General features: G+C 36.9%; 1 protein-coding gene across 1 annotated transcript in view; it reads left to right on the forward strand.

The window, feature by feature from the left end:
• The first annotated feature begins 3,256 nt into the window (after positions 1 to 3,256).
• Positions 3,257 to 24,459, forward strand: part of HIKESHI (heat shock protein nuclear import factor hikeshi) — a 36,907-nt gene continuing 15,704 nt past the window's right edge. The window contains exons 1-2 of the mRNA XM_045818104.1: positions 3,257 to 3,499; positions 7,797 to 8,034. Of these exons, the coding sequence (XP_045674060.1) occupies positions 3,470 to 3,499; positions 7,797 to 8,034 (268 nt within the window). The 5' untranslated portion in view covers positions 3,257 to 3,469. The remainder of the gene's footprint in view (positions 3,500 to 7,796; positions 8,035 to 24,459) is intronic.

The following is a 24,459-nucleotide window of genomic DNA, read 5'->3' on the forward strand; positions in this document are numbered from 1 at the left end:
GACTCAAGTCATTTTCATGCCTTAGCTCTGCCTTCCTGGTTGTGCTGGCCTTTTTTCAGGCTGTTCTTTGAAGTTTCAAGGTGGTTGCCACAACTCCAGGTGTCACTTTCAGATATGTACAGAAAAAGAAAGTGATCATCTCTTCATGTAACTTACAATTTTTAAAAATTTTTAAATTATAGTTGATGTATATTATATTAATTTCAGTGTACATCCCAGTGATTAGATAGTACATAACTTAAGTGATCATCCACCCTGCACCACCCCTCCCTCCAGCCTTCCCCTAGTTCATGTCCATGGATTGTATGTATAATTTCTTCAGTTTCTCCATTTCCCATACTATTCTTAACCTCCCCCTGTCTATTTTGTACCTATCATCTATGCTTCTTATTCCCTGTACCTTTTCTGCCATTCTCCTCCCTGCACCCTCCCCACTGATAACCCTCCATGTGATCTCCATTTCTGTATTTGTGTTTCTGTTGTAGTTGTTGCTTAGTTTGTTTTTGTTTTTTTAGGTTCAGTTGTAGATAGTTGTGAGTTTGTGGTCATTTTATTATTCATGATTTTGATCATCTTCTTTTTCTTAAATAAGTCCCTTTAACATTTTATATAATAAGGGCTGGGTGATGATGAACTCCTTTAACTTGACCTTATCTGGGAATCACTTTATCTGCCCTTCCATTCTAAGTGATAGCTTTGCTGGATAGAGTAATCTTGGATGTAGGTTCTTGCCTTTGATGACTTGGAATACTTCTTTCCAGCCCCTTCTTGCCTGTAAGGTTTCTTTGGAGAAGTCAGCTGACAGTCTGATAGAACTCCTTTGTAGGTAACTGTCTCCTTTTCTTGTGCTTCTTTCAAGATTCTCTCCTTAATTTTAATCTTGGCTAATGTCATTATGATGTGCCTTGGTGTGTGCTTCCTTGGGTCCAACTTCTTTGGGACTCTCTGAGCTTCCTGGACTTCCTGGAAGTCTGTTTTTTGTTTGTTTTTTTTTTTTTTTTTTGGAAGATTGGGGAAGTTCTCCATTATTTTTTCAGATAAGTTTTCAGTTTCTTGCTCTTCCTCTTCTTCTTCTGGCAACCCTATGATTCAAATGTTGGAACATTTAAAGTTGTCCCAGAGGTTCCTAAGCCTCTCCTCATTTTTTTGACTTCTTGTTTCTTTATTCTGTTCTAGTTGAATGTTTATTTCTTCCCTATGCTCCAAATCATTGATCTGAGTCCATGTTTTCTTCCAGTCACTGTTGGTTGCCTATACATTTTCCTTTTTTTCACTTTGCATAGCCTTCACTTTTTTCTCTATTTTGTGACCATACTCAATCATTTCTGTGAACATCCTGATTACCAGTGTTTTGAACCCTGCATCTGATAGGTTGGCTATCTCTTCATCACTTAGTTGTATTTTTTCTGGACCTTTGATCTGTTCTTTCATTTGGGCCATATTTTTTTTGTTGTTGTTTCAGTGGGCATGTTACATAGTAAAGGGAAGAGTCTTAGGTATTCACCAGGGCAGGGCATCTCACTTGGCTGCATAGTGTCACTGTGTGTGTGGGAGGGGTCCGAGAAGGAACAGTGCTGCTTTGTTGGCTCTTGTCCGGCTTTCAGTCACTTTCTCTGCTATCCACAAGCAAATTGGGCTCTTCTGGTGCTGATTCCTGGGTGGGTGGGCCTGTGTACATTCTAGGACCCTGTGGATCTCTCCAGAGGACTCTCCAATGAGGCTGGGAGTTTCTCCTGACACTCCAACCTCCATAGATTTTTACAGCCAGAGGTTTTGAGTCTTTGTTTTCCTGTGCTGGGACCCTGGCTGTGTGGACTGTCTCATTCCCCAGTTGTTCCTCCTGGCTTATCTGCATGCAAATGTGGGACGGCCCAGTCCTACAGCTGCTGCCTTTCCACGAGTCCTGTCCTCCTGGCTGCCTATCTCTGCCCCTCCTACCAGTCTAGATGAATGTTTATATAACTCCTTGGTTGTCCAACTTCCACACAGTTTGATTTTCTGGCAGTTCTGGTTATTTTTTTGTTTTTAAATTTGTTGTCCAACTTTTGGTTGTGCGAGGAGGCAAAATGTATCTACTATGCCTTTATCTTGGCTGGAAGTCTGTTTTGCAGTTTTCATAGTGTCAATTTTACACTTTTTTTGTTAAATTTATTCCTGTGTATTTAACTCTTTTTGATGCTATTGTAGATGGAATTGTCTTCTTAATTTCATTTTTTGATTATTCACTGTAAATGTTTAAAAATACAATAAATACAATTGAATTTTGTATATTGACCTTGTATTCTGCAATGTTGCTGAACTTCTTCATTAGTTCTAATTTATTTTTTTTTATTGGATCCCTTAGGATTTTCTTTTTAAAAAGATTTTTATTTACTTACTTTTAGAGAGAGGGGAAGGGAGGGAGGAAAAGGGAAAAAAAACATCAATGTGTGGTTGCCTTTCGTGTGCCCCCAACTGGAGACTTGGTCTATAAACCTAGGCATGTGCCCTGACCAGGAATCAAACTAGCAGTCCTCCGGTTCACAGGCCAGCACTCAATCCATTGAGCCATACCAGCCAGGGCAGGATTTTCTATATAAAAGATCATGTCACAAATAGGTAGTTTTATTTCTTAGTTTCACATCTGGATACCTTTTATTTCTTTTTCTTGCCTAATTGCTTTGACTGGAAGCTCAAGAACATGTAATTCATTTAATCCTCACAGCAATCGCTGAGAGGCACAAGTAATCTTATTTTACAAATGGGGACATTAAAGCCTAAATACATAACTTGCTTAAAGTTTTACAGTAAATAAGTGGGAGAGCTGGGGGAAGCTGGAAAGGACTACAAAAGTTATCAGTAAGTACAAAACAACTGGTTGACAATTAGAACTGAGTTATTGCATAGCAGAAAAAACAAACCAAAACACGATTTGGGTCCGGACTGGGATTCGGGCTCCAATACCTAAGTGCTGCGTAAAGATTTGGAGCTGGTCACTCTGGGCAATTTCCTCGCCTACAAAATGGAGATAATAATGCCCACCTTTAAAAATTTTTGTAAGGTTCGAGTAAAGTGATAATTGTAAAGCGCACTGTGAGAAACAGGTCCCATCGGCATTAGACCAGGAAATTTGGAAACAGTACCATTAACTCCAATGGGTAAAAAACTCCAGGGGGCCTTCCCGGAAATCCGCGCAGGGCCCTCTGGGACGTGCAGTCTTGCCCTGGCTCCAGTCCGCCTTTCTCCTTTAATTGGGGCGGCAGGGTATAAGCCCCGGAAGTACTTGTGGCCCGGGAGGCGCGCTGGTTGGGCAGGGGAGTCAGAGGTCGGGGCTAGGAGGCGTTCCGCTGGCATAGATGCTTTGTAGCGGTGTGGCTTGCGCTCTCCTTCATGTTCTGGAGGGTTTTGGGGCTCCCATAGTGTAGTAGTCCCAGGACCTCTAGTCCCCGGCTTCCGTACCTGCCGGCTGAGCGGAATCGACGCCGCCGCCATGTTTGGCTGCTTGGTGGCGGGGAGGCTGGTGAGGATGGGGCCGGGTGATATCAGACTGGGGGCTGGACACCGAGGGCGAGGCTCTGGGAAGGGGAGGGTGCTCGAGATCCAGTGGTGCGGGGAAAACCCCCTCAGGTCTACTTTCCAGCTTAGAGTGTGGAGTGGTGAATGGGCGCTGGGTGTTCATTCTGCTTTGCCCACCCCCCCCCCTTGGTCATTTGAGTAATCACACATTAGCTGCCATTTATCGAGTGGGGAATGCTCGCCTTTTGTCCAGTCATTTTAGCTTTCTATCTAGTGCTTATTTGGTAACCCAGATTCAACCCTCACTATTTGTGAGGTGGTTATTATTCGATCCATTTTGCAGTGAGGAATTGAAGCCCAGTCGGCAGTATAAGCCCTCGCCTAAGCTCAGTGAATTAGACGTAAATTTGGACTTTTAATCGAGGCTGTAGCGTCCTAGTTACCAGAGATTAAGGTGTTGGGCAGTGTTTATCTGCTGGGTCTTTTTGGAAGGTGCCTAGTAAAAATATGCTTAAAGGTAATTGGAAGTTGGCCGATAGAAATGCCTGAAATTTAAGTGTGAGCCAAAATCTGAGATGACTCGGAACGATGTGAGCAGCGAGTTTCCTTATTGGTCAGAAGAGAGAAACTCACTTGCTGGAGTATTAGAATTAAGTAAAACCAGCACCGGGAATTGTTCAGGAATAATCCGGAAGGTGTATGGTATTTGGCTTGAATCACCTAAAGATTCATTTAGACCTGACTCCTTCCACCTGGAGTTCTTTTTCTTATTCTTGTCATTCAGCTTTGTTAAATGTTGCAGCTCCTTTGTTGAATGTTAAGATTTTCATAAGTTTTTGATAATGTATTCTGTATATGGTTATAAGGAATCACAGAGATACGTTGGAGATGACTGGCCTCGGAAAGTTTTTTTGTCTCTTCAGTGATTGGGCGGCTACTTTTGGTGATGGTGATAATTGGTACCGTATTTTGCTGTGTATAATGTGCACTTTCGGGGGGGGGGGGAGCCAAACTTTTCAGGGAAAATAAGGATGCATGTTATACGTGGGTAGTACTAATTCTGTATCTATATAAATGTTTTTAATTCTTTTATTTATGCTTATGGGTTAAAAGTGTAACTCTAGGAAGCAATAACAATATCCTTATGTAAAATAATAGCCTGGAATACCACAGTCGGTTTTGTTTCTTAATATAAATAAATAATTGAATTAAAAAATTAAAACGAAAGGGTTTTTTTCCTGAAAGTTTGGGCCAAAAAGGTGGGTGCATACTATACATGGGAGCACATCATTCACTGCAAAATATGGTAGTACTAGTGCGACAACTTTGTATTGTCCTTGATTTAACAACAAAAAAAGGACCAGCCAGAGATGACTTACTTTTGTCATTCTGCTTTGTTATCATTAGTGTTATTAGTGAGTGACTTTTAAAAGATGTGTATTTTCTTAAAAAGGATAAAAAGGCCATATGGAATCCATGTATCTTTCATATTGTCAACTAATTTGGAAGTTTTGTTATAGCAATACCTGTTTATTTACCTAGTATTTTTGTAATGAATATCCAGTAGAAGTTATTTTAAGGTTTTTGGGGGATTGTAAACTATAATTCTGGAGTATTAGAACATGTTAAAATGAAGGGCAAATAGATCCAGCAATACCTCAAGACTTAGTTATGTTATTCTCCTATTACAAAAATTCACTTATCTGCATTTTCCTTCCTCGAAAAAAAATTTAAGTAAAAGAGATACCCTTTTTCTATTTTTTTTTTTTTAAGTTTGCCCTGCCCTATACATAGTAGTTAAAGGGAGGGGCCTAAGTTTCTCCTTTTCATTTATTTATTTGTTTTTAGAGAGAGGGGAAGGGAGGAAGAACATCTATTGGCTGCTTCTTGCATGTACTCCAACCAGGGACTGAGCTCACAACCCAGGCATGTGCCCTAACTGGGAATTGAACCGGCAACTTTTCAGTTCATAGGCCAGTGCTCAATCCACTGAGCCACACCAGCCAGGGCTTTTTAACAAAAAAATTTTTAAAAATTGATTTTAGGGGGAAAGGAACATCAATTTGTTTTTTCACTTATTTATGTGTTCATTGATTGCTTCTTATATGTACTCTGACCAGGGATTGAACCCACAACCTTGATATACGGGGATAGTGCTCTAACCAACTGAATTATTGGGCTATGGCAAGAGATACGTACCACCTGTTTTCTTAAGGTCAATGATTAGAGTGTTGTAATCCACATTTACAGAATGTCTGGTTCCTTATACAGAGCTGACATTTAAGAAATATTTGCTTTGCCAAATTATTTTAGGACTTGTATCATAATTTCAAATGCCTTTTAATATGTGCATGTCAAAGTCTGGTGAAATTGAATTTAATACTGATACAGGCAGTTTGGTTTATATTTATGTTCCTTCTATGTTTCTCTGTATTTAAACCAGAGTTTTTAATTGTGTTGAAAACTTCAGAACAGGGAACCAGAGCTTGACTTTAAGAATGCTCATCCTTGGTCTCTTGGGAATAAATTTAGTGTAATTGATATTTCTTTATCATTGATACATATATGCAGTTACATAGCAGTATATTGGTGACCAGAAAGGCAATAGTATTTAAAAAACAATAAAAACCTCAGGGAAGGTAAACTCTTCACAGCCTATTGACCATAGTGCACTCAAATTGATACTTCTTTTTGCTGGGTGTTTATAGGAATTAGCAATAAATTTCTTAAAATTTTTGTAAAAATGAATTAGTGAAAGATTTCTTAGACTTCAAAATAAGATCTCATTTTATAAATTGAGGTTCAATTCTAGGACAGAAAAATAGATTAGCAAATGAGTCGAGGAAACTTTTAAAATACCCAGTTAGCACATTCAAGGTAGAACTTTTAGATTTTATATAGTTTGTTTTTGTTATTTGGAATAGTTTTGCTGTATAAAGTTTGTGTGAGCGCTAAATGGGTAAATACTGAATTATTGCCCCTAGGGGAAATACAGGGCTAGGGTCCTGCAAGCATCTGGTCTCAATTTTATCAGTTTTGTTTTATGTGTGTTTCTGTTTAAAGACATCTTATTTAATATGTATTATTGATTTGTTAACATTGGACTCTGCCAGTAGCACTATAACTCATATCTGAATGAAAGTTATGTAACACATATTTTCTCAGTAAGGCACCTGCCAGCCTTGTTGGGTTTAGGAGCACTATTTCAGCCTGGCCATTTAAAACAGTCAAATCACCAACAAAAATGCAAACAAACATGGCACTAAATAGACTGTGAAAAGGACATTTGTTTACAGTATGAAAGCTGAAACCAGAAGGCACAATATAGCTTTGTTCCACAGCTGGGAACATGTCCATCAGGCAACTCAAACTTTTTGCAGCTTTAAAAGTGCAACAAGTAATGGTTTGGGGGTTATAAATATATCTTAGTGAGTAGACAAATTAGCAAGTATGGAATCTGCAAATAATGAGGATTGAGTAAATACCTCTGGGTTGCTTACCTATTTTAATTACCTGAGGTTCTTTACCTTCAAATTAGAGGATCATGGTTTGGTAGTATATTTTGAACAAACTTTCGTTAAAAAAATTTTACTATTTTTAAAAATCCTCACCTGAGGATATATTTCTTGATTTTAGAGTGAGAGGAGGGAGAGGGAGAGAACATCAGTTGGTTGTCTCCTATAGGCCCCGAGCACCCCAACAGACCAGGGGTTGAATTGCAACCTAGTTATATTCCCTGACCAGAAATCAGTGGAACCTCAACCTTTTGGTGTATGGGATGATACTCCAGCCAGCTGAGCCACCCGGCCAGGGTGAACAGTCTTTCATGTTTATAACATTCTGAAGCTGTAGTGATTTACTGAGTAGAATCCTTCCAGGAGACTTCTGAAATAATTTAGTTACATTTTTAAAAGATTACATTAATGAAGTTATTTTAATGCAAAGTATTTTTTGATTCCTTATTTTTAAAAATATTTCTAAGTTTTCAATTACAGTTGACATACAATATTATATTAGTTTTAGATGTACAACATAGTGACACCATATATAGTTATTATAATATTATAGACTGTGTTCCCTTTGCTGTACTTTATATCCCGTGTTTTAATAGGATTCACTATTAATATTAGCATTCTATCTGATATATTTGGTAATTCTATAATTACAGTCTCAGATTAACCCCAAGTTTTACTTGGTATATGACTATAATTGACTGTGCTTGGTAACAGCTTATAGCAGTACTATAAAGGTTATAAAAGCTCATCAAACTATTGCACTGAGACAAGTTTCTTATTTTCTAGGTGCAAACAGTTGCACAGCAAGTGGCAGAAGATAAATTTGTTTTTGACTTGCCTGATTATGAAAATATCAACCATGTTGTGGTTTTTATGCTGGGAACAATCCCATTTCCTGAGGGAATGGGAGGATCTGTCTACTTTTCCTATCCTGATTCAAATGGAATGCCAGTATGGCAGCTCCTAGGATTTCTCACGAATGGGAAACCAAGTGCCATCTTCAAAATTTCAGGTCTTAAATCTGGTAAGAATAATGTATTGAAATAGTTTCATAATTAAACTGTTTACTTAAACAGCATACTATAGAATATGACTTTTTAAAAACTTCATTATATTTTTTCAGGTTGCTAAAGTAATATATAACATTTTTAAAAAGGTGATCCTGAAACATTTGAAAAATAGTAAGTGAAAGGCCTTAGCTCCTCATACTCCCATTCTCTGTCCCTGGAGAGAATCACTCACTGTTCTTCTCTTTGTGTGGTATATATGGTTGTGAAGGAATTTTTCTGAATTAATGGGTATTTTAATAAAGAGGGGAATCTTGGCATAATTTGTAACATGCACATCTGTGTTTTAACTAAACAGATAAACCAAATAGACTCATACAGGAAATAAAATGAGAGTCTTTTTTTTATCTATGAGGATGTTTGAAAGCTTAGATTTGATTACCCCTTCAGCGTTCTTCTGCTGGTTGTATTGCTGTTGCATATTTTAAATCTTAGAGGGACACAATCCTTGCTTTGATGCTTTTGAGTTATTTTGTGAAGAAGTGTGAAAGTAAAACGAGGTACCATTTACTCCCACTGAATCTCTTGTTCCTTTGACAATCTAGATGAAAACAGACAGAGATTCTTAAGAATATAAATATACATTCTCCTAGAGATTGTCTATAGAGTCCAAGGAAAAAATATATTTAGGTAACATTTGCTTAACAAACATATGGGTATCTGTTGTGGGGATTTAAAGATACTAAGTTCTTGCCTGAGATAACTCATGTTCTTACAAAGGACGATTGCTCTGTAGACCAGTAATTAGAAGAGTGTAAAGTACTAACAGACATTTGTGCAAAGTGCTGAGAGAATAGGAAAGAGAACAATTAACTCTTAAGTGTGTTAGGAAAGGCTTTCTGGAGGAGGTGATATTGGACCTCTTCAAACATAAGTAGGAGTTTGTAAGGCCTGTTGGGCATTTTTTTCTAGGTGGAGGAAATACGGATATAATGTTGTAAGTTTGAAAGCATGGGTGTGCTCAGAAATGTCACAGGCAGGGCGTATAAAGGGAGGAAATAGGCAGGCGTGGATCATGAAAAGCTTTATGTGTCATACTGACTCATTAGAATTTAATAAGTCAGCAATTTTTAACATGTCTAGGTCACAGGCTTATTTGATAGTATTATAAAATGTATGTGTAACATGATAGACACACTAAAAATTGTGCAAGTACTCTGAAGCCCATCCTTGTAGCTCTCCCTGTAAAGAAGTGCTCTTTTAGGTATAGAGGAGGCAATAAACAATTTTGGGTAGGAGAGTGATATGATCAAATTCTCTTTTTAGTCTGAGGACCGTGTGGAGAATGAATTGGAGCAGTTCTGGCCAGATAATGGATTGTTAGCTGCTGTTATTTTATGTAGTTGAAATTGTACAGGAAGAAATGGGAGAGGGCAATATTTAAAGCTAAAAATTGTTTAGGATTGGTCATGAATACTAAACTCTAGATTTCAGATGCAGGACAAGTGCCTACAGTCCTTCTCAATGACTGCTCCCTGAGATTAGTATTCTTAATCCCTAAGAAAGTTGTTGTTGAATCCTGATTGCCTAAACAGCAGCATCAACACAAGCAGTGCCTGGAAGCTTATGAAAAATGTATACTCCTGGTAGGACCCCAGATATACTGAATCAGAAACTGTGAAGTCCAGTTGTCTGTATTTAAATAAGTTCCATAGGTGTTTGTGTTGCATGCTAACATTTGAGAACCACTGCCCTAGGGCATCCACTGTATATAATGAATTAATGCCTCTTTATGTATAGTATATGTAATACTATACATATTGCATAGTATTAGTTCTGAACAAACTTTAGGGAAATTAACAAAATAGTCTCAAATCACTTTTTTCCTTCTCTGTGACTATGCCTAGAAATACTACATAGAAAAAAGAAAATAATACTAAGTAGAAAAAACAGACAATTCAATACATTCTTGTGAAATTACTGGATGTTACACGTGAAGAGAGAGTAATAAAGGAACCACAGAGAGAAGACAAGTACTTTATAACTGAACAGCAATTAGTTTAGCAGATATATCAAGAGCATGAATAGAGACAAAAAAAACAATAGATTACTATTCTCAAAGTGCAAAGGAAAAATAATTCTGAAAACTCTCATTTTAAGGATTTTATTTACTTTTAGAGAGAGGGGAACAAAGGGAGAGAAACATTGATGTGCAAGAGATAAATCTATCAGTTGCCTCTCTCATGCCCCCAAGTGGGGATCTGACCTGCATGTGCCCTGACTGGGAATCCACTGGCAACCTTTCGGTTCACTGGTGGGCACTCAATCCACTGAGCCATACCAGCCACAGCAAGAAAACTGTCATTTTTTTTTTAAGAAGATATGTTCTTTAAAGATTTTATTTATTTATTTTTAGAGAGGGAAGGGGGGGAGAGAGAGAGAGAGGGAGAGAGAGGGAGAGAGAGGGAGAGAGGGAGAGAAAGAGAGAGAAACATCAATGTGCGGTTGCTGGGGGTTCTGGCCTGCAACCCAGGAATGTACCCTGGCTGGGAATCGAACCTGGGACACTTTGGTTCCCAGCCCACACTCAATCCACTGAGCTACGCCAGCCAGGGCTAGAAAACTGTCATTTTTTAAATAAAGGAGAAATAAATGTATTTTCAAGTGGAAGTAAAGAGTTTACTACTCATCAATCATTACTGAAAGAATTACTGAAGGTATTTGTACTTATAGGAGGAAATTGAACCCAGAATGTAGAAGAGGATGCAAGACACAATGATAGCAAAGAAATTGGTAAACATGTAGACAGATCTGGACAACCTGATTTTATAAAACAATAAAAATAAATGCACAGAATTAAAACTGTACTAGAAAACAGCACATATGACAGAAGGGGTAGTGATCTGAGTTAAAGCTTTCTGAGGTGCTTTCGTTTAGAAAGAGCAATAATATTGTAGTTCCGTTAAAATTTTAAGGAGAACTAAAAAAAGGGGGAAATAGCATAATAGTAAAACCAAAATAAGGTGATGGAAATAATTTCAACTATGTCAGTTATCAAAATAAATGCAAAGAGACTAAATTTACCAGAGAAAAGATGGAGACCATAGGGTGGGATGATTTTTTTTTTAAGGCAGCAAGCAAATAATTACAGTGGTACCTTGGTACTTGTCGTTAATTTGTTCTGGACCTCGTGATGAGTGCCTAAACCAATGAGTACTGAACAAGCAGAGAATGATGAAGCTTTCTGTTGTTGGTGGGGGGCAGGCAGCATTGTGGCATTGTGAGACATACAAGCCCAAGCAAGGGCGATCAGTCCTGAGTAGAGTCCCAAGCAAGCACCATGTGCTGAAACATTTTTTTCTCATCAAAATGTTTAAGTAGCCATGGCTGGTGTGGCTCCATGGATTGAGCACTGGCCTGAAAACCAAAGAGTTGCCAGTTTAATTCCCAGTCAGGGCACATGCCTGGTTTGCAGACCAACTCCCTGGTGAGGGGCGTGGGAGAGGCAACCACAAATGGATGGTTCTCTCCCTCTCTTTCTCCCTCCCTTCTCCTTTGTCTAAAAGTAAATAAATAGAATGTTTAAAAGAGTACACAGATACAGGGTTTCATGAGTTCTGAAGCTGATGAGTATGATGAATACTGAGATGACTGTATATTGGTCTTACGAGTAATGGGTCTAAAACATTGTAGCATAAGGAACCAAAAAATCTGTGTGTATATAGACTTACATATATTAGTCTAAAGAAAACTTAGAATAAGGCAAAAAGCATTATAAAGAATTAAGAGATTTATTCACTAGGATTAAGAATTCACTAGGAAGATTTAAATATTTCTGGGAAAAGGTGAATGTCATGAGTTTGTGTATATATAACATAACTTCAAATATATAAAGGAAAAATATTGACATAATGATAAATGGACAGCCCTAATGTTAATATTTTTTTTAAATTTGCACATTAGGTGTATGTTTAAAGCACCCACTTTTTTTTTTTTTTTAAGAGTTATTTATGTGTTTTTAGAGAGGGAAGGGAGGGAGAAAGAGAAAGAGAGGAACATCAATGTGCGGTTGCTGGGGGCCATGGCCTGCAACCCAGGCATGTGCCCTGGCTGGGAATCGAACCTGCGATGCTTTGGTTCGCAGCCCATGCTCAATCCACTGAGCTACGCCAGCCAGGGCTAATGTTAATATTTTAATAAAACCTTTGATAATATATCAAGTAAATCAGTAATAAAGAAGGAAGGTTTGAATAAAAGAATTAACAGGCTTGAGCTAATGGACATTTATGAAACCCTGCAACTGATAGGTCATGCATGCATTATGGGGCAAAGGGGTTTACAGTTGTTTGTATGTAAAGTAATACAATAATTAATAAATAATATAAGAATAAACACTTTCACGTATTCAAAACTGTAAATGTGCTTTTGCCCCACTCCAACTACATGGTTTTAAAAGATTTTATTTATTTTTAGTGAGAGAGTGGAAGGGAAGGAGAAAGAGAGAGAGAAATATCAATCAGTTGCCCCTCACACACCCTCAACTGGGGACCTGGCCAGCAACCCAGGCATGTGCCCTGACTGGGAATCCAACCAGTGACCTTTGGTTTGCTGGCCAGCACTCAGCCCACTGAGCCACACCAGCCAGGACTGTATACATTTTTAATACACAGATTTATGAAATTTCACCACGTACCAACCAAGTCACAAAGTAAGCTGTAGCGAATACCAGACAGTCATACAATGCACAATGCGATGTAATTACAAATCAAAAGATAAAACATTGTCATGTTTAGAAATTTAAAAATATTTACAAATAATTCATGGGTCATAGAAAAAATGATTGTAGAAAATAAACTTGTATAGAACAAAGAAAAAACAAAGAGAAAACCCCATCACAATTCAAACCTTTTGAATGGTTAAGGTTAAGGTAATACTAAAGAGATTGATTCATAGGCTTAACTATATATGTAAATATGTAAAAGAGATTGAAATGAGTGAGCTAAGTATTTAACTTAAGCAGCCTAAAGAAACTAGAAGAAAATAACAATGCTAAGAATAGGAATTGCCCTGGCTGGCGTAGCTCAGTGGATTGAGTGCAGGCTGCGAACCAGGCATTGCAGGTTCAATTCCCAGTCAGGGCACATGCCTGGGTTGCAGGCCATGACCCCCAGCAACTGCACATTGATGTTTCTCTCTCTTTCTCTCTCTCTCTCTCTCCCCCTCTCTCCCTCTCTCCCTCTCTCCCTTCCCTCTCTAAAAATAAATAAAATCTTTAAAAAATTGTAAAAATTAAAAAAAAAGAATAGGAATTAATGACAGAAAGCAAAGAAACAACAGAAGGGCTTAAATAAAAATGTGGTTCTTTGAAAAGACTAATAAAATGATGAGCTACCAAAAAGATGTATTGAGGAAAAAAAAGGTACAAATAATATAAAAAAAAACAAAAATGGGGACATAACTATAAATATAGTAGAGATTAATTTTTATGAGGAATTTTATGCTAATACATTTGAGAATGATGAACAGATGAGATTGGCTACTTTTTCAGAAAAATACACTAAAAACTGAATAAACAATAAATTAAAATCCTGAATAGTGTGATATCAATAAAGTTAAAATCAATAATTGAAAATATACCTCTCCCTTCCACAAGTAGCTATCAAGCCCAGACTTTTTATAAAGTTCAAGTAAACCTTTATGAAACAAATTGTTATCTTTTATAAACTGTCAGAAAATAGGAAGAGGCAAAGTTACCCAGTTTGTATTCTGAAGCTAATATAACCATATCAAAAAGGACAAAGGCAGCTCTAGCTAGTGTGCCTTAGTGGATTGAGTGCTGGCCTGTGAATCAAAGGGTTGCTGGTGTGATTCCCAGTCAGGGCACATGCCTGGGGTGTGGGCCAGGTCCCTGGTAGGGAGTGTGTGAGAGGCAACCACACATTGATGTTTCTCTCCCTCTCTTTCTCCCTCCCCCTCTCTAAAATAAATAAATAAAATCTTAAAAAAAAAAAAAGGTAATGTGAGAGAAGAAATTTGGCCTAAGCCAATTTTATTTATTTTGGCTTTTTACATCTATTTACATTAAAAAGTTACAAAGTAAATTTAACAAAGTATTTTATTTTTAAAAACTTTTCAGTATAGATAATTCAAGCATATATAAGAGCAGATGAAATGGAATGTTACACCCATCTCTAATCATCCAGCTTCATAAATGCCCTACTCATGGATAATGTTATTTCATTTATATTTTCACACACTTCTTCCTTCTTATGTTATTTAGAAGGAGATTCCAATATCACAACATGTAATCTGTAAATATATTAATATGTGTTTATAAAAGAGTAGGTCTTTTTAAAAAACATAAATGTAATACTGTTATCACACCTAAAAGCAAACAATAATTCCTTAATATTGATTATCTAATCAGTGTTTAGATTTCCAGTGGTCTCAGAGGTTTTATATAAAACTTTCAGTACTTTCAGTCAGCATCTGTAAGGTCCTTGCATTGCAATTGGTTGATAGCTCTCTCAGTATCGTTTATAAAAAAGATATATTCTCTGACTTCTCTTTTCAGTAAATTAGTTGGATTTAAAGGTTTGATCAGATTTTATTTTGATTTAAAAACTTTTTGGGAGGGTTATATGTAGTGGTGTATTTTTTAATCAGTAAGTACATTTATGGTTCTCTGTCAAATTAGCCATTTATGTACAATGCCTACATTCATTAATTCAGTGATAACATTAGAATGTTATCATTTCATTTACTAGCTCTAAAGAGACTTTGTATATCTAGTCTTTGGTTACGTAGGGGAAGAGTTATTAAGGAAAGGCAGGATAAGTGCATGATTCTCTTTATATACCAGTGTTCAAATAAGTGAGTTGATCTCTGACCTTCAGAAGCAATAAATATTCTTTAAAGAATTATGAAATTATGGATATAGATGTACGTGTATTTATTTATATTGAGGTATTCTTACCATTGGTACACCATCAGGATCTATTGGACCTAATTTTCACTTTTCATCTTCTTTTATAGGCAAATACTGATATTTCATGACTTATCTTTTCCAAAGAAATCTTCCAAAGGACAGAGAAAATTAACTTTTTTGTTTTTTAACAGTTTAACAGCTTTTTTGAATTATAATTGAATAAAGTGCACATATATTTAAAGTGTGTAGAGTTTGAAGATTTTGATATATGTATACACCTGGAAAACCATCACCACAATCAAGAGAGGTGAATATACCAGTGGCTCCTAAATGTTTCCTGGGCTCTTTTGTAATTCCCTCTGCTGTCTCTGCCTTCACCCTGAGTAACTATTGATCTATTTTCTGTCATTATAAAATACTTAGCATTTTCTAGATCTTTATATAAATAAAATACAGTATGTATTCTTTTTTACTTGGCTTCTTTCACCCAGCATAGTTATTTTAGAGTCATGTTGTATTGTGTATCAATAATTCACTCCTTTTTATTGTTGGGTAGTATTCTATTGTTGAATCTACTACAACTCGTTTATCCATTTACCTGTTAGTGGACATTTAGATTGTTTACAGTTTTGGCTCATAAAACAAAGCTGCCAGAAACATCTGTGCTCAGATTTTTATATGAACATATGCTTTCATTTCTCTTGGGTAAATACCTAGGAGGGCAGTGGCTGGATCATACAGTACTTTCACATATAACTTAAGAAACTGCCAAAGTATTTTGTAGCATGGTTGTTTGATTTTACATTTTAACCAGCCAATGTGTGTGAGTTGTAAGTTCCTCTTTGTCCCTGCCAACACTTGTTTTGTTAACTTTAGGTGTTCAAGTAGGTATGTAGTAGAATCCCATTGTGTTTTAAATTTGTATTTCTCTAATGACTAATGATATTGAGCTTTTTTCCATATGCTTATTTGCTTTCTCCATAGCTTCCTTGATGTAGTATCTGTTCAAATCTTTCGCCTGTTTTTTTAAATTGGATTGTGTTGTTACTGAGTTTTGAGAGTTCTATACATATTCTCAAAACAAGTTATTTGTAGGATACATGAATTGAAAATATTTTTTTCTAGTCTTTTTTTTTAAAGATTTATTTACTTTTAGACAGAGGGGAAGGTGGGAGAAAGAGGGAGAGAAACAAACATCAATGTGTTGATGTTTCACGCATCCCCTACCGGAGACGTGGCCTGCATCCCAGGCATGTGCCCTGACTGGGAATTGAATCAGCGACCCTTTGGTTCGCAGGCCAGAGCTCAATCCATTGAGCCACACCAGCCAGGGCTTTTTTCTAGTCTTTTGTGTATCTTTTAACAGTGTCTTTTGTAGGGCAGAAGTTTTTAATTTTGATGAAGTCCAGTGTTTCAATTTATTATTTTCTGGGTTGTGGCTTTGGTGTTTTAAGAAATCTGCCTAATGCAAGGTCACAAAAGTTTTCTCATAGAAATTTTTTAGTCTTAGATTTTACATTTATACCTGGAATACAATTTGAATTTTTAGTGCAAGGTGTGGATTGAAGTTCAGTTTTATTTATTTTTTTTTTGCAAATGGATATCAAACTGTTCTAATATCATTTGTTGAAAAGATGATACATTTTTCTGAATCTGTCATTAAGCATGTTCACTTATTATTCATTTGGGAGCTCTTAAACTGCTCTGTGTAGATGTAAAATACAAACATATACAAGGAAATGTTTATAAGTATTTATTATAAACTTATACAAATGGATATTTATATAAGAGTTTATGTACTGACTTAAAAAGGAAAGAAAGAAATGGAAATAGATACAACAATTTTTTAAAACACTAAATCACTAGTTGAAAACATGCTGGTAGACTACATGGATACAGGAAAATATAGTAATAAGCAGTACAGGAAGAGGAGCAACTAATTTGAGGGAAGAGAGAGAGAGATGTTTTATTATGGATTTGAGGATCCTGTGGAACATGCTAGTAGTGCCTTAAATATAAAGTGGTTGATTTGTTTGTATAGCAATGGGCCAGTAGTCAGCTGTTAACATAGTTGGAAAATACAGGCTCATTTTGTACATAGCCTTATATGCACTGAATAAGGTTAATACTGACTACCAGCTGGTAGACCAGGACCCATTGGTTGGTTTTGGAGATGAACCAATGAAGTTGTCAATTTAATGGTCCCCACCTTACCCTTTCTTGCTTTTCCCTAGCTCTGCCAGCATTTTGAGTTGGGAAAGGGGTACAATATCTCTGTATTATTTATGATCATCACTATATGTTCTGCAGAAGATGTTTTGGGAATAGCGAAAAGTGTTTTTTCCTATTCTTTTTGCATTGTTTTTGTCTTTTTCCTTTTTTCTTGGGATACCAAAAAGGTTAGGGGTTGTGGAGGTGGGCATTCTGAGGTCATAAGAAGATTCATCCAATCTGGAGAAAATTCAGCAATCAAAAATGAGTTAATCAGCTCTGGCTGGTGTGGCTCAGTGGATTGAGTGCTGGCCTACATGTCAGAGAAATGTAATCTTTTTTGTTTAGAAAAGAAAGTCTGCTAACTTTTAGGCAGTATATATATATATATATATATTTATCTGTCTCTTTCAAACAGTTTTATATTATTTGGTAATCCAAAATTTAATACCTCTTGATGAAAATTTGGGTTTCCATATTTTTTATCATTTTACTAGCAATGCTATAATAAATATTCTTATACATATCTTTGTACATATTTGTTAGCACTTTGTTTCTGTAGTAGAACTCCTAGAAGTGGAACTGAATTCCTGAATTAATATGGCCTTTAAAACAAATGGTGTAGGAGGCCTGGAGAAAGGGAACTGAATGTGGATAATCAATCATGGCAGTTTTTAGAAAGTCCTGATAAAGGTACAGTGTACTGGTACTATATAAAACCCTAATAGAGCATATTCTGTTTTTTAAAAGATTTTATTTATTTTTAGAGAGAGTGGAAAGGGAGGGAGAAACAGAGGGAGAGAAACATCCATATGTTGCCTCCCACATGCCCCCAACTGGTGACTTGGCTTGCAGCCCAGGCATGTGCCCTGACTGGGAATCAAACCAGCAACATTTTGGTTCGCAGACTGGTACTCAGTACACTGAGCCACACCAGCCAGGGCTGATAGAGCATGCTTGCCAAGTATGTTAACAGAGTAAGCCATTGAGTATTAGAATGGAAGCCTCTAAAAATAATCTAATCCTTAATTTTACTGTTGAGACTCTTGAGATCTAGAAAGTTTTAGAGTGTTTTCCTAAAATAGAGCAGGGATTAGGATCTGGATACTCATTTTTAGTTTACTTTCTAAATTAGATTTTTTTTCTACTTCCAAAGTGAGTTTAAGGCCCTGGCTGGTGTGGCTCAATGGATTGAGAGCTGGCCTGTGAACTGAAGGGTTGCAGGTTCAATTCCCAGGCAGGGCACATACCTGGGTTGTGGGCCAGGTCCCCAGTTGGGGACATGCTAGAGTCAACCTGTGTTTCTCACATTGATGTTTCTCTCCCTCCCCTTTTCTCTCCCTTCCCTTCTCTCTACCAAAACAAACAAAGAAAAACAACACAGTGAGTTTACAGCGAAAACTACATTCAGATTGCTTTCCATTGTTCTGTGTGTATACCTCCCATTTTTACTTAATACTATTTCATAATGGATTATGAAATTTTGATATGTTTAAAAGGTATTAAATTTTAGTGTTCTCTCCTTTCCTTCCTTTACTATTAATTGGAAATAGAAGATGAGATTTTAATTTTTATTGAAAAAGAAAAGGAATTTATTTTTATTTAATGACATGAGCTTCAGAAACACTGATGTAGACTGTCCTTTTTTCTATTGGTATAGTATAGTATAGTATAGTATAGTATTTTGTTGATAAATTATTTTTTGATTACCTATTCCTTGTCAGGCATTTGGTCTTTTCCACCCAATCTCTGAACATACTTTATCTTTCTAGTTGTTTGTTGCTAGTACATAGAAGTACAATTGATTTTTTTTTTTTGGTTTTCACATTTTTATTGGGGTCCACATCAAGGGAAGTGTTTGCAGTTTCTTTAGCCACTCCAAGCTTGGGCCCTGGGGGTCCTGGGGGTGGTTGGGCACGATGGGTATGTTCCTATTGTCTTGGACGGGCACTGGGTAATTTAGGGTGTGATCTGGCTGATCATGGCAACATACCTGGTGTAGGGGCTGAAGGTGGCAGAATTACAGTGAGGCCCCTGATGTTGAAGGAAATAACTAGCACTGGCTTCTTGGCCCAGGCATTCTTGAATAAGTTGGTGAGTCTCCTGTCCATCTTGGTCTTGGCAGTGGCAGTGGCTACAGTTGATTTTTCTAATATTTTACTTTTTGTAATTTTTGAATAAGTAATATTTCAAAATATATTTTATTGATTATACTATTAGAGTTGTCCCATTTTTTTCTCCCTTTTATTCCCTTCCACCCTGCAATCGCTCCTATCAGCAATCTTTCACCTTAGTTCATGTCCATGGGTCATGCATATAAGTTTTTCCGCTTCTCCATTTCCTGTATTATTCTTAACCTCTCTCTGTCTATTTTGTACCTTCCATTTATGCTTCTTATTCCCTGAACCTTTTTCCCCCTTCTCCCACATCTCCCTCCCTACTGATAAACCTCCATGGGATCTCTGTACCTGTTCAAACAAAGTTGTTTGCTTAGTTTGTTTTTGTTTTTGTTTTTAGGTTCAGTTGTTGATAGTTTTTTTTAAGATTTTATTTATTTATTTTTAGAGAGGGAAGGGAGGGGGTGAGAGAGAGAGAGACAGACAGACAAACAGACAGACAGACAGACATCAATGTGTGGTTGCTGGGGGTTATGGCCTGCAACCCAGGCATGTACCCTGGCTGGGAATCGAACCTGGGACACTTTGGTTCCCAGCCCGCACTCAATCCACTGAGCTACGCCAGCCAGGGCTTATTGTTCATTTTTTATCTTCTTTTTCTTAGATAAGTCCCTTTAACATTTTATATAATAAGGGCTGGGTGATGATGAATTCCTTTAACTTGACCTTATCTGAGAAGCACTTCATCTGCTTTCCCATTCTAAATGATAGCTTTGCTGGATAGAGTAATCTTGGTTATAGGTCCTTGCCTTTCATGACTTGGAATACTTCTTTCCAGCCTCTTCTTGCCTGTAAGGGTTCTTTTGAGAAATCAGCTGATGGTCTGATGGGAACTCCTTTGTAGGTAACTGTCTCCTTTTCTTGTGCTTCTTTTAAGATTCTCTCCTTAATTTTAATCTTGGCTAATGTCATTATCATGTGCCTTGGTGTGTGCTTCCTTGGGTCCAACTTCTTTTGGACTCTGAGCTTCCTGAACTTCCTAGAAGTCTGTTTCCTTTCCTTCCTAGAAGTTCTCCTTCATTATTTTTTCAGATAAGTTTTCAGTTTCTTGCTCTTCCTCTTCTTCTGGTAACCCTGTGATTCGGATGTTGGAATGTTTAGAGATATCTTGGAGGTTCCTAAGCCTCTCCTCATTTTTTTGACTTCTTGTTTCTTCATTCTGTTCTGGTTGAATGTTTATTTCTTCCTTCTGCTCCAAATCGTTGATTTGAGTTCTGTTTCCTTCCCATCACTGTTGGTTCCCTGTATATTTTTTGTTAAATCACTTTTTGATAGCCCTCACTTTTACCTCTATTTTGTCACAATACTCAACCATTTCTGTGAATATCCTGATATACCAGTGTTTTGGACTATGCATCTGATAGGTTGGCTATCTCTTCATCGCTTAATTCTGTTTTTGGAGCTTTGATCTGTTCTTTCATTTGGGCCGTATTTTTTTCTCCTGGCACACCTGTTACATAGTAAGGGTGGAGCTTTAGGTAATCGCTGGGGTGACACATCCCATATCCCTGTGTTGTGGTGTTATGTGTGGGGGAGAGGTCTGAGAGGGAACAGTGCTGCTTTATTGGCTCTTGGCTGGCTTTCAGTCACTTTCTGTATTATCCACAAGCAAATTGGGCCCTTCTGGTGCTGATTCCTAGTGTGGATGATTTTGTGTACATTGTAGGACCCTGTTGTTCTCTCCAGTGAACTCTTCTGTGAGGCTGGGAGTTTCTCCTGCCATCACAACCCCCTTAGATTTTTACAGTTAGAGGTTTTGAGGCTTTATTTCCCTGCACTGGAACCCTGGGTTGCGTGGTCTATCTCGCTCCCCAGTTGTTCCTCTCGGTTTATTCACACACAAATGTGGGACTACCCGGTTTGCCAGCCACCTCCTTCTCCCAGAGTCCTCTCTTCAGGCTGCCTGTCTCTACTCCTCCTACCAGTTTGGATGAATGTTTCTTTAACTCCTTGGCTTTTAGACTTCCATACAGTTCAGTTTTCTGGCAGTTCTGTTTATTTTTTTGTTTTTAAATTTGTTGTTGTCCTTTCGGTTGTGCAAGGAGGCAAAGTGTATCTACCTGCACCTCCATCTTGGCCAGAAGTCTGAATTGATTTTTTTAGACTTTACTTCTTCTTAGAGCAGTTTTAGATTTACAAACACAATTGAGAGAAAGGCACATAGATTTCCTTTATACCCCTGTTCTCACACATTTATAGCCTCTTTTATCATCAACATCACTTATCACAGTGGTACATTATTTTACCAAGGGTGAATGAATTTACATTGACACATTGTAATTACCCATAATCCACCATTAAGGTTCACTCTTGCTGTTGTAGATTCTGTGGGTTTGGACAAATGTGTAATGTATGCAGAATTATAGTATCATAGAGTATTAGCACTGCCCTAACAGCCCTCTATGCTCTTCCTGTTCACTGCTTCACCCTATCCTTACTCCCAGCAACCACTGATTTTTTTGTTTTGACTCCATAGTTTTGCCATTTCCTGCATGTCATGGCATCATGCAATAGGAAGGCTTTTCAGATTGGCTATTTTCACTTAGTAAAATGCATTTAAGGTTCTTCCATGTCTTTTCATAGCTTGATAACTCATTTCATTTTACTATTTAATAATATTCTAGTGTCTGGATATACCAGTTTATCCATTCACCTACTAAGGGAGGTCTTTGTTGCTTTCAAGTTTTGACAATTATAAATAAGGCTACTCTAAAGATCCATGTGAAGGTTTTTGTGTGTGCAGATGTTTTTCAACTCCTCTGGGTAAATACCAAGTAGTACAATTGCTGGATTGTATGGTAAGGGTGTGTTTTCTAAGAAACTACTAAAATGGCTGTACCATTTTGCATTCCTGCCAGCAATGTTTGAGAGTTCCTGTTGCTCCACATACTTGCCAGCATTTGGTGTTGTTGAACAGTTGGTTTTTGTATATTGTCTGTATCCTGAAGGATGAAGAAACAATGGGTGGGAAAAAGTAGGTTTACAGTTGTGAGTACATGAAATGCATTGTTTATACTTGTATTATTAATTAATTGTGTGTTTTTTTCCCATAAGAACAACTGTAAACTTACTCTTCTGTATATAGAATATCTTGCTAAACTCCCTTATTCTAGTACCTCCCTAGGGTTTTCTATAATCATAATGCTTGTGGAAAAGACTTGACTTCTTTCCTTCAAATTTTTATGCCTTCTATTTCATATTTTATAAAGATTTTGTTTATTTTTGGGGAGAGGGGGAGGAAGGTAGAAAGAAAGAGAAACATCGATGTGTGAGAGAAACATCAGTAGGTTGCCTCTCACATGCCCCCAACTGAGGAGCTGGCCTGCAACTCAGATGTGTGTTCCCTGATCTGGAATCAAACCAGTGACCTTTCAGCTTTCAGGATGACACCCAACCCACTGAGCCACACCAGTGAGGGCTCTTTTATTTCTTTTTATTGAATTGTCTTGGCCTTCTTCAAGCACCATGCTGAATACAAATAATAAAAGACATAGCAATTGTTCTCTCTTTCTCTATTTTATGAGTGGGCAAGATTGATAAATTGGCCTTTTCATCAATATGAAATGCGTTTTACTCTGGTAGTGGCTCTGACTTGAAGTCTGCTTTGTTTAATTTTTATACAGCTTTTCCAGCATTCTTATGATTAGTGGCCACAGTATATAGGTAGGTGCTGCCTCTTTTTTTAACCTCTTCTTACAGTCTCTGCCTTTTAAATGAAGTGCTTAGTCCATAAATATTTGATGTTATCAATATGGTAATTTTAAAATTACCTTTTTGAAAATTCTCTTTTACTTCTTTGGGGGGCTTCTTTTGGATTAGTTTTAAATTCTTATTTCTCCTGTTGGATTTTTAGTTATCTACCTTTGCATTAGCTTTTTCGTGGTTTCTCTGGGCATTATGGTAAATTATACTACATTGTTAACTTTCCACAATGTACTGTGAATTAATATTAACAAACATCTATGTTTGCAATTACGACCCTGGATTTGGTCATTTTTATAGGGCTTCATCTTCAGTTTTTCTTGCTATGTCAATCTACTTAGTGAAATTCTGAATATTATGACAAAAACCTTAGGCAAAAACCACATCTTGGTCATTTATTTTGGATTAAAGATACTTATCACCATTCTCATTATCTTCATGCCAGTGTTAAACAATGTAACTCTTAATAGCATGTGAAAGAGTTAGATATGGACAATAGGAAGCCAAAAGGACTGTTACAAACACTCTGCTATATTCCTCAAAGTTCAGAATTTTCACATTCTTCAGCACAGAGGCAAGGATTGTTTATTCACCTTTGCTTTGACTTTATTTGGTCTGAAGAAGCATTTTATAATCAGCGTCAGGTTTTACTGGGAATTTTCTCAATAGATTGCATTTTCAGTGATGTTCTTTGGGAGATAGGCTGCTTTTTTTGATGTTTGTCCATCTCATTAACACAGAGGTATCTATAATTAGAATTAGAAGTCTATTTACCACAAATACTTAAGTATTTCTAGTTCTATGATATTAGTATTGTCAGATTTTGTAGTACTTTTTGAAATTTTTTCTTACAGTGTCTTACCCAACTTCTGAAAGTGGAATCTATTCTTAGTAATGTCATTAAACTGTAAGATGCATGAGAATACTCAACATTCATATAGCAGGTCACCTGAGTGCTGGTGTCTACTTATAATCACTTAAACATCTATAAAACCTGTAACACCTATGAATTATGAGATGTCATGTAATGTTAACTTGAAGAAGTTTTGGTTCATGGTGTATAAAAAACATGAGTACAGTTATCTTTTAAATTAAGGTTTGAAATTTTGATTCTGAAATTGGAAGATGGAAGCAGTTTTTTATGCTGCCAAAAATATGTAACTGAATTTATATTATATACATTTATATGCATATGTGTGTCAAAGGTAAATATTTATAGAGTTCATATACTATTCAAAGAATTTGTTAAAGCCACACAGCATATTTTTTCATATACACAAAGTTCAACTTAAAACCTTCCTTTTCTCTGTAGGTTAAATAATTGTAAAGTGTTTCAAGAGCCAATGAGAAAATGGCTCAATGCCTCAGTCAGGGAGAATTCCAGTAACATCTGCAATGGAGAATTATGTGGAGATGGGAAACAG

Source organism: Phyllostomus hastatus, unplaced genomic scaffold (assembly GCF_019186645.2).
Source record: "Phyllostomus hastatus isolate PE091 unplaced genomic scaffold, TTU_PhHast_1.1 phas_scaffold_317, whole genome shotgun sequence".
NCBI lineage: Eukaryota > Metazoa > Chordata > Mammalia > Chiroptera > Phyllostomidae > Phyllostomus > Phyllostomus hastatus.